The 11,310-nt window shown below is 34.4% G+C and overlaps 1 protein-coding gene across 2 annotated transcripts in view; it reads left to right on the forward strand.

The window, feature by feature from the left end:
* FSD1L (fibronectin type III and SPRY domain containing 1 like) overlaps window positions 1–9,328 on the forward strand; it is a 68,173-nt gene extending 58,845 nt beyond the window's left edge. For both annotated transcript variants that reach the window (XM_028108834.2, XM_028108835.2), the window contains one exon: window positions 3,290–9,328. In XM_028108834.2, coding sequence (XP_027964635.1) covers window positions 3,290–3,412 — 123 coding nt within the window. In that variant the 3' untranslated portion in view covers window positions 3,413–9,328. The remainder of the gene's footprint in view (window positions 1–3,289) is intronic.
* Window positions 9,329–11,310: the final 1,982 nt, after the last annotated feature.

Raw genomic sequence — 11,310 nt, forward strand, 5'->3', positions numbered from 1 at the left:
ACAATCTATGCTATATATTTGGGATAGCCAAACATCTTTTTTTTTTTTTCATATTCTTCCCTCTTTCCCTAATCTACCTTTCCCAAATCTGTGATTGTCTGTATATTTTTGGTATTTTTATTGAAGTAAATATTATTACATAAAAGTATGCAAATTATAAGATTGCAGTTTGATGAATCTCACAGGACTACACACATTTTTGTAACCAGTGTCTAGATCAAGAAATGGAACATAACCAGAATCCCATAAGCCCCCTTGTGCTTGTTTCTGGCCCCTGCTGGTCAGCTAGCAAAGTGGTTACTATCTTGAATTTTAATACCATAAATTCATTTTGCCTCCTTTTCAACTTTGTATATTGAATCCTACAATATCTTTTTGGTTCAACATTATGTTTGTGAGATTTATCCATGTTCTCTGTGGTGGTATTCATTCTTATGTAGCTTCCCATTGTATTTATATGTATAGTTCTCCATTATATGACTCTTTCATCATTTATATATCATTGGGTTCTTGAGTGGTCTCCCCTTGGGGACATTTAGAATAATGTCTATGAATATTCTTATCATGTCTTTTGGTAAATGTGTGTATATATTTCCATCAGGGTATGTAACTAAGATTGGAGTTGCTAGATGGTATGATATGTGTGTAATCAACTCTCGTAGGGTTTTTTAGAGTTGTTAGTTATACTAATTAATTGCTAGCAGTATATTAGAGTTTGATTCTTCCACATCTTTATCAACATTTGGTAGTATCTTTTTTAAGTTTTAGTCCTTCTAGTGGATATGATATATACTCACCAGTTGAAGGACTTTTGGATTCTTTTCAGTTTTTGGCAATTTTGAATAAAGGCACTGTAAACATTCGCAAATGGGTTTTTATGTGAATATTCATTTTCATGTCTCTTGGGTAAATACCTAGGAGTGAGGTTATTAGATCACTTGAAAGTGCATGTTTAACTTTAACAGAAACTACCAAAATGTTTTCCAAAGTGGCTGTATGACTTTTGCATTCCTACTAGCAATATATGAAAGTTTACTACATCCTTGCCGTTACTTGATATTGTCAAATTTCTTGTTGTTCAGCAATTTTAATAGGCATGTAATGGTATTTCATTGTGGTTTTAACTTGTATTTTCCTAAGGACAAATGATTTTGAACATTTTTTCGTGTGCTTATTTGCCATTTGTATAGTTTCTTTGGTTAAGTATCTACTATTTGTTCATTTTTTATTGGGTTACTTGTTTTCTCATTAATGAGTTTTAAGATTTCTTTATGTATGATGGATATGAGTCCCTTATCAAAAAACTGTTTTGCAAATATTTTCTCCCAGTTTGTGGCTTTTCTCATTTTTTGAACATTTTGATGAGAAGTTTTTCATTTTAATGAAATCCTGTTTATCCATTTCTTTTCTTTTATGGATCATGCATTGCCTAACTCAAGTTCACAAAGATTTTCTTTTGCATTCTTCCTAAAGTTTTATGGTTTTAGGTTTTACATTTAGGTCTGTGATCCACTTTGAGTTATTTTTTTTGTATATGGTACCAGGTATGGTTTGAGATCTATTTTTTTGCATATGGATTCCAAGTATTCTAGTGCCACTTACTGAAAAAGACTAACCTTTCTTCATTGATTTGCCCTTGCACCTTTGTGCTAGATGTTTTGAGTAAATAGGTTTGTAAATCACTTAAATAATTTCCACAAAAGTAATATAGTGGTTTTTTTTTTTTAAGATTTTATTTTTTTATTTGAGAGAGAGAGAATGAGAAATAGAGAGCATGAGAGGGAAGAGGGTCAGAGGGAGAAGCAGACTCCCTGCCGAGCAGGGAGCCCGATGTGGGACTCGATCCCGGGACTCCAGGATCATGACCTGAGCCGAAGGCAGTCGCTTAACCAACTGAGCCACCCAGGCGCCCAATATAGTGGTTTTATAATCACAGAGCTGCTTTTGTGTTTTGCGAGTTATTACTGAACTTGCTAGTTTTAAAAATTTGGAATGTTAATCATACAGCTATAAATTTCACAGGTCAATGAATTCTTTGGTACATTACTGTAATCACTTAGTAAATACTAAACACTTTAGGATATAATTGAAGATGGGAATACTTCAACAGTTTCTAGGAGGTCCCTTGTCTCAAGCTATGTCGGCTACAAACCAGGCATTGATGATAATTTAAATGATCCATTCTTTCATATTTTAATTCATTTGAGTCTGTTCCAAATCAGTTGTCATTCATCTTATTGAATGATACCTACTCTGTTTACAAGCGAAGCAGTTTCATCTTTCATAAACTTATTCACATTTATGATAATTAATAGACTATGGCAATATGGTTTATCTGGATATTGCTGTTTACATTTTCCTTATTTAAAGAATTACAAAAGGTTCTTATTGTTAACAAGTTAGGGAAGAAGATAATGGATTTTACTCTGTTAACACAGGAGTGTTAGATTCCTATAGTTTCAGGCCACACTTCATTATCACAATCTAAAGAAAATTGGGATGAGGAAATTGACTCTTTGGGCACTTCTCTTGGTTGTAAAGTTTATTTTCTTTTTTTAAAAGATTTTATTTATTTATTTGACAGAGAGAGACAGTGAGAGAGGGAACACAAGCAGGGGAGAGCGGGAGAGGGAGAAGCAGGCTCCCTGCTGAGCAGGGAGCCCAATGTGCGGCTGGATCCCAGGACCCTGGGATCATGACCCGAGCTGAAGGCAGGTGCTTAATGACTGAGCCACCCAGGCGCCCCCGGTTGTGATGTTTGGCATCAGTAATAATAGTCATTGTCTTTTGCCTATTAATCCTAAAAATTTAATCTCTAGGGGTGCCTGGGTGGCTCAGTCATTAAGCGTCTGCCTTCGTCTCAGGTCATGATCCCTGGGTTCTGGGATCGAGCCCCGCATCGGGCTCCCTGCTCCGCGGGAAGCCTGCTTCTCCCTCTCCCACTCCCTCTGTGTTCCCTCTCTTGCTGTGTCTCTCTCTGTTAAAATAAATAATAGAATCTTTAAAAAAAAATTTAATCTCTAAATTTCTGCAGTCCTTAGTTCCTTCTATTATATGCAGCTCCAGTGGATTCTGCTAGCTACCACAAAGACTTCCTCTGGCCTCGGTGGTTCTAAAAGACTCAGGTTAGCCTTTCCGCTTCCCCTTGGTTCAAATATGAAGGTTATCAGTTTGGAACTTGTTAACGTTCACATATGTGGTATTTTGCCTTTCAAATGGAACTTTAAGGATCACCTAAGTTCCAATTTGATTTGAAAGCTGGCTGAAGCTTTGTTTTGTCTTTTCTCAGGTTTGGTGTGGTGGACTTTCTTTGAATACTGGGATGCAGGTTCCAAGTGCTGTGAGAACACTTCAGAAAAGTGAAAATGGAATGACTGGTTCAACTAGCAGCCTAAACAATGTTACTCAGTAATGCTTACTCAGAATATGTTTACCCCCGTTCTGTTTGGGTGACCTTTTCTGTGCAGTTACTAATCACAGAAATTTGTGAGTGGTGGAAATCAGGATGGTTACGCTCTGCTTTAAGGCCTGGAATGTGTTAGCATTAAGCATCTAATGCAAAGTACTCACGGGAACCTACTGTGCAGTATCATCAAGCAAGCAGATACGAAAGCAAGAAACTGATGTTTTGAAGAATAAATGGGAAGAAAGGCAGTGTTTAAATAGTTAAATAGAAACTCACTTTTGGGTTTCTTGGATTACTTTGGCTCTTCTAATATGTTTAGTTACATATGGTAGCCCTAGGACCTGAGAGGAAAGCATTTAAAGCTGTCGTCTTTTCTCTATACTTTTTCTTTATCTCATCACTACCTATTACTACATTCTTACACTGAAGCTTTAAAAAAAAAATACAGTCTTCTAAGGTTTTCTAAAAATTGAAATAATTGGTTGGGGATGCTAAAAAGGTTTTCTTACAATGGTTTATTTTTCTCCTTTTGTAAGTAGGTTGAGTTTTGCTAAATTATCCTCTTTTGTTTACTGACTAGATTGTGTATCATTTTCTCTTTTCCAGATACCGTGATATTTCTCTTGTGGTTAAAACTCAAAATAGAGTGGATAGAAGAGTTTCTAGACATAGTAGCTTAAAATCACCGATACTTCAGTTTTTTACCTGCTGCACTAACAGTGGCAAAGCGATATGCTTTATATGTTGCCTTGTTCAATTAGACTTCTTTTCATTCCATCATTTTGGATGATGGATAAGATTTTTAAAGCTTTCTATTTTCTGATTTTGTTGTCTAGTTTAATACTACCTTTAATGGTTATCTTGGTAAAATTCCCACTTGAATTTGGTAATAATTGATAATTATACTGATATTTAATACTTCAAGTAGGAATGAAATGTTATTGAAGTTACATATAAGGTAGAAAAACCTACACCATTTAAGTTTTATCTCAGAAGGATAGTTTATAAAGAGAGGTGCCTGAAACTATACTGAAGTCATTTATGTCTGCTTTTTAATAAGATTTGGAATGGTTTAAACAAGTGTTTTGAAAAATGTCTACATATCTCTGACTTATTTGCCACATGAATTTTTCAAACATTACTCTTCAGAGGTTATTTTTCTTTCAGTCCTTCTGCAACATTCATTTATTTTCTAAAGGGGTATAATTCTTCCAAAAATCTTCATAGAAGAATCTTTCCCAAACTTAGGGAAAATGTATTAAACAAAGAGTAAAACCCATGGTTATTGAGCAGAACATACCTATTTTTTTAAAAATTGGTTAAAATTTGTAATACAAGTTCCTTGAGCCAAACTGAAAGTTGTGATTACAGTATTTAAGGATCCCTTGAGCATTTTTAAGTGGTCTCTGAATTTTTCTTTCTCATGTTGACTTTCTTTCATTCTCATTTTAAGTGTATTGTTGTGAGAGCCTTCTCCCAAGAAGTGACTATTGCTGCTTATAGCTGAGTTGTCTTTTACAGAAAGGCCTGTGGAATAGGTATAGCTCATTCTCTCTTAAAGTTTACTGCTTACTGCTTACTTATAGGATGTTTTGTTCATTGGTAAAACAAACCTAAATGAGAAATTTTATTTGAACTGGGTATTATTTTTCCAGAAGACATTTATATCTGCACCATTGTCTCATGACATATTGGTAGTTTTAACGACTGTAAGGCAATTGAGAGAATGAAATATGTCAATAGATATCCTTTTGATTCTCCAAACAAGTATAATTTTGGTTTTTGATCTTCCTAGAGATTTTGAAAAAAAATTTTATGTGTTCTGTTCCCTACAGTGGGATTATTCCAGGACCTAAGGAAACAGGAAGTTACAATTCTCTTTCATGGAGTCAAATCTGAAAGCAGTAATTTAGTGGTAGAGCTGCTTTAATGTGAACAGTTACATATGTATATTTTAGCAAAAATGACACAGAAAAAGCCAGAAATTCTTGTATAAAATTTTTTATTATTCGATCTTATGTAATTGTGTCTTCTCTTTAATTCAGTGCCTTCTTCCTCTGAGCGTGCTCCTGCTCCATGCCCCAGGCGGCGTCAACTGATATTTAAGCCAGAGACCATTATGTTACACTGCTGAGGGCCTTCTGCTGCAGGGGTATGGAGGAGCAGGGATATCAGTCGGGCTGGAGGAGTGCGCATGAGTCTTTCCTGTGCTCATGCCATCATGTGAAGCCCTTCATATAAAACTTTCTAATACTCATTTGGAAAATTCATTTGAAGTAATAACAATTATTACTTCAAAATAAGAATCTGAGGTTTCCCTCTTACTCTACTTCTTCTTAAAGGTCTCTAAATATAAAGAATAAAACGTGTAGGGTTTTAAGTTTGTATGTTAAGTTAAACTGGAAGAGTTTGCCACCCTCATTTTCGAACTAGAAAATAATCAACGATAGTGCCTATTTAAATAGTCTCACATTAAGGTAACTGTTAACATTCTCATTGTCATTTGAATTAAAAAATATTGAGCCTTTTTGCTCAATTTAATGTATTATGGGAAGATAGTATACCCTTTCAGACATTTTTTATTAGTTTATTTACTGTTTGTTTTGGCAGGCCAAACATGATTGCTTTCTGTAAAAGAAATGCATGAGAGGTTGATGGTAATGGATGTATCACAGGTATAAAAAAATTGTCTTATAAAAACAGGCATTTAGAATTGCATTTCCCTTTTAGCAGTTGAATCCCAAACCAGTTTTAGTAAACTGGATAAAGAAATGAAGGAATTGCCTTAAGCACTTTAGAAAAGAATTTTTTTAGAATTCATTTTGACTATTTGGGCTTACCATGTCACATATGTCTTTAACTTTTGGTAAATATGTATATATCAAGCATTTAATAACTGAGTGCACATAGAAATTTAATATCCAGTGATTCTTTGAAGGTTCCAGGTGTAAACAAAATGAAAGTATTAGAGGTATGCCTGTCTGGACGTGGGTTTTATTGATGGCATCTGTACCATGTCGACAAACCGTTAACTGCCACTCTGTAGCTAGATGTGGCCTACTTTGTTCTGCAAACAGTAATTTTTTCCTATGTTATCATTTAAAGAAACACATTGGCTTGGTTTTATTTGCTCATTTATTAAAGTATGAACAGTATCATGTATAATTTGAATTTTTTGTGACTGATCTTTGGTGGTACAAATAATAAAAGTAAATAATTTGTAATGAGAGTTTAATAAGGCTAACATACTCCATTTCATGGTTTACCTATCCTTCTAAAATTATAGTTATTTTTGTTTCTTTTGAAAACATGGAAAAAATTGGAAAAGGATATACATGGGAAATGATTATTTCAAAGAGTATTAATTCTGGAAGAGGACACTGTAGACTTCTTACTATAAAATATTGTGGATTCCAGGCTAAAAATACTAAGGACTGTATTTTCAAATCATCATAATTCTTTTTATTTTAAATTTTTTTAAACACAATTCTTTTTTAAAAAACCCACATTTATTAGATCAGTGTCCATTCATCGGCTAATTCATACAACAGATATTTAAGTGCAATATGGCAGCCATGCTTTGTATTTAAGATTTCCATAATTAGTGAAGTTTGATTTACTGTGCATATAGTTTTGCTACTTTCGAGGAGTGTGACAAAGTTTGTATGTTAAAAACAATGTTTTGTTAATAAGTCAGAAATTCTAAAAAGTAATTTTATAGTTTATAAAAAATTCAAATTAACTACTTATAATATGGTTCACTTTTATATAGTCACATAAAATGGGTCTAGAAAACTTTCTTCCTTGATTTTATTTTAAACTGGATATATTCTTTTAGGGAAGTGTATAGTCAGCACACATTTACTCAACACCCAAATAACTATAAAGTTATTTGCTATTTTTAACCCAAATGTACATTTCATATTGCTGGTACTGGAACATTATAATAGATCATGAATGTTTCCTTTATCATTAAAGAACGATTACCTCATGTTCAGTATAGTTTTAGTTTTGTGTGTATCTTACAGTATTCACATTATGCAAATATTTGTGACCTGATATGCTTTGTTACCCAAAATATTTGATTAATGTAAATACGTAAAGCTTTTTGAGTAATTTGGAGTTTAAATGGATTGCATTTGGTATATGTTGTTTTTATTGAAAAGATGTTGTTGGTCTTGCCATATAAAGGTTAGTACTGGCTTATAAATAAAATAATAGAGATTGCCATGGTACTTTTCTCCTCAGACTACCCAATTACTAAATTAAAACAGTATTTATTATTTCTGGGTCAATATAAGGTACTGACTTTTGATTCATAATCATTTGAGCTATGTTAGTTTAACCTGATATATTTTCTTAATGATACCCATTCACTGTAAGTTGGTCCTTGGGAATGGGCATGTGGAGGATTTCACAGTATGTGGGCAGAAGATGGGTGAATGTGTTTGCCTTGGCTTGGAGCTTCATAAGTTTGGACCAGTTTTAAGATAAGTCATATTGTAAGTGAGTGGTTAAAAGGCCTTTTTATTAGTATTAGTATTGGAAATTTTTGGAGAGCCGAAGGGCAAGAAGAATCCATGTGTATGTTTTTTAACACTTTCAATATCTCTAAGGTACCAAAGCATGGAGTCTGATTTACCATCTAAGGGAGACTCTAAAATCAAATTTATAACTAATTCATACTGTAAGATATATAATAAAGTTTTGGAGCAATTTACATTAAAAACCAATAGTCTTTAAAATTTTTGGATATAATATAAAAAGTATTTTGGTTTCATTTGTTTTGAAGTAATTAATTAAATTTAAAATTAATCACCTTAGCTCTACTATACATAGACTAACTAGATCTATGACCTCTACATAAATCATTTCTCATCTTTGGGCCTCCACTGCCTTACATAAAATAGTTGTAACTTGTTCAGCTTACCTCACATTTGTGAGAATTTGTGAGAAATAAATGAAATGGAGTATGTGAAATTGTTTCAACACAGTAAAATGCTGTGTAAATGTAAGGTATTATTTTCAGTTAATAATGGATTTAAGTGTTGCAATTCTTCTAGATGCTCTTTGTTTAAATAAAGCATGTGCTTAAAGTGGTATCACAAGGACTTCAAAAAAAAAAAAAACAAAACCTACCTGAACAAAATGCCCTTTAACATTCTTTAGTTTGTGTATGACCTGTGGCCTTTTTGTATTTTCTCATCAAGCTGATTACATCTATATCAAGACTTTGTACAGTTGTAAACATCTCTCACAGCATTAGTGTGTCAATGTAGAATAGTAACATAAGTAAATGATTTAAGCTATGTTTCCATTCAGGCATTTGCACTTTCAATTTATGACTGCTCAGTGCCACATGCAGAGTGAATTTAGCCCAAATAATTATTTCCGAACAACCAAATATTCAGCAGTTTGTTGTCATGGGATAAATGATATTAGGTGTATGTGTCCACTTAACATTTGACAGCTTTTGTTGCATTAAAAAAATATGAAGCATTTCAAAACTTTGCTAACCTAGATATCATTTAGTATCTCTCCTAAAATGTTTTGCTTTAAATTGGATTTATTAAATGGTTTTCAAGTTATCTTGATCTATAGATTATTTGGTATGTCTATTATCTGGACATGGTTTTGCTATGCAGTTCTGATAATAAAAATTCTAATTCCTCAGGTTTAACTTTTAAGTTACAGATGAAGAACATTAATGAACTACTTAAAATGTACTAAATTCTGCAAACTAGTGTTTTAATAAGCATATTGCCTCATTATCCTTGGAAACAAGACAAAGCCTTTTAAACTTTAAACTAGAAACTTTTTAACTTTAACATAGAGTATTCAAAGTGGAGTAACTTGTATGTTGAAATGATTGTATGTTCTGTATAGAATGACTGAGTTAAGTTCTTACAAAAGCACCTGGAATATCTCATCTAAAAATTAAACTTTTTTTCTGCTTTCTTTTGCTTCAGTGCTTGCATTTTTGTCAACTTTCATTAAATATCCACAATGTGCTTTTGGGGATGAGAAGATAAAAAGCCCCAAGAGCTTATATTTTAGAGCAGTGCTGTTCAACAGAATTTTATGCAGTGATGGAATGTTCTATATTCATGCTGTCCAACACAATAGCCACTAGCCATAGGCAGCTCTTGAGGACTGTAACTTTAACAAGTTCAACTAAGAAACTGAATTTTTGATCATAATTAATTTTAATGTTAATAGCCACATCTTACTAATAGCTACTGTTTTGTACAGTGCAGCTATAAATGGAAGATGAAACATGCTATGACTATAATATAAATCAAGAACTTAGTTTTGTCTTTGGAGCTTGTCCCATCCTGGGTTACATTTTGGCAGATTATAGCTAAAAGAGAACCAGAATCTAAGCCTTTTTAAAATGTGTTTCCCAAGTTGAAATCAGTTTAGGAGAAAAAAGAAAACCAATCAGTGACTACATGAGACTGGAGCTCCTGTAACTGAGATCATTTTCACCAAAAGAAGAATGAAGGGAGGAGACTGGATATTCTTGAGTCATAGGGAGAGGAGCGTGACAAAGATACTGAGAAACCAGTACCCTCATATAGAAAATGGAGTGGAGAACAGTTTAGCAATATTAAATACACATACCTTTGAAAAGTTAAATCCATTTCTAGGTATTTTTCTTACAAATAAGTCAGTACTCATTGCAGCATTACAAGAGCAATATACAAGCAACCTAATTGTTAATTTAAGAAAAGAATAGGCTACCAGAATTCCAAAGGCTTCCCTTGTGTAAATTGCTGCACTAACAAGCGACATTGTTATATACTTGTCTAGATATATTCTGCATGCCCTTTCCCCAGTAAATGTTATGAATATGTAAACTATTACGGGAGTTGGTTTCCTCAGAGTCCTTTCCATGAATACCAGTCCTGTTCGGGTGCCTCAGTTAAGCGTCTGCCTTCGGCTCAGGTCATGATCCAGGGGTCCTGGGATCGAACACCGCATCCGGCTCCCTGCTCAGTGGGGAGCCTGCTTCTCCCTCTCACTCTGCCTGTCCATCCCCCTGCTTGTGCTCGCTTGCTCTCTGTCAAATAAAATAAAATCTTAAAAAAAAAAAATACCAGTACTTCTGTGCCTGTCTGAATCTCTGTGGGATAAAAACTCAGGAAATTGGATGCACTCTTGTCCCAAGTGTTTCCCTTACTAAACCCTATTTTACATTTACACTGCATGATACTAGTAGTATGTTTATGTCCCTTTTGCACAAGGTCACCAGAGTGGTTAGAATGTGATGCTTCCAAGTAACCCTACACACCTCTTAAAGAATATGCTACTAATGGAAAGGTATTCATGACATGAAATGGAAAAAGCAAGTCTAACAGTATATATAATATGACACCATGGGGGTGTGTGTGTACTGAGACTTGGGCAAGAGGGGTCCCTGTCCTGATCCTCACACTGGCTGTGCCTCTCTTCACGGAATGAAAAATTGAAGGAACCAAGGGATTGTACTCACTTGAAAGTTTATGTTCCTCTACCCACTATGCACCAGATAGCCAGAGCCCCAGAATTCCCTGCCTGACCAGCCCAAAGCTTGATCCCAAAACAGATGCAGGCCTCTCGGATCATCCTGAGGACAGACCGTGCTACAGGTGTGTATACTTTACACTTAAGGAATGGCAGTTTGTGAATGGATGGAGCTTGGAGGTGCAGACTGGGGTGTCTGCATGCATGCATACCAGAACTCTCGTGGTAAGCTAAAAATAGTAAAAGACTGACTCAGGGCCTTGTGGGAAGAGCAAGCAGACCTAGTTCCTGTGCTGCACTTTATATAGTATATAAGAATTCCAAATTCGATCCTAGATTTCTGTCTTTGAAAAGGAATATTTGCCAAGGTAGAAGGACATATTTGATGGGTCTTTGCT

Source organism: Eumetopias jubatus, unplaced genomic scaffold (assembly GCF_037043125.1).
Source record: "Eumetopias jubatus isolate StellerSeaLion01/CBP00866 unplaced genomic scaffold, mEumJub1_p1.0 scaffold_15, whole genome shotgun sequence".
Taxonomy (NCBI): domain Eukaryota; kingdom Metazoa; phylum Chordata; class Mammalia; order Carnivora; family Otariidae; genus Eumetopias; species Eumetopias jubatus.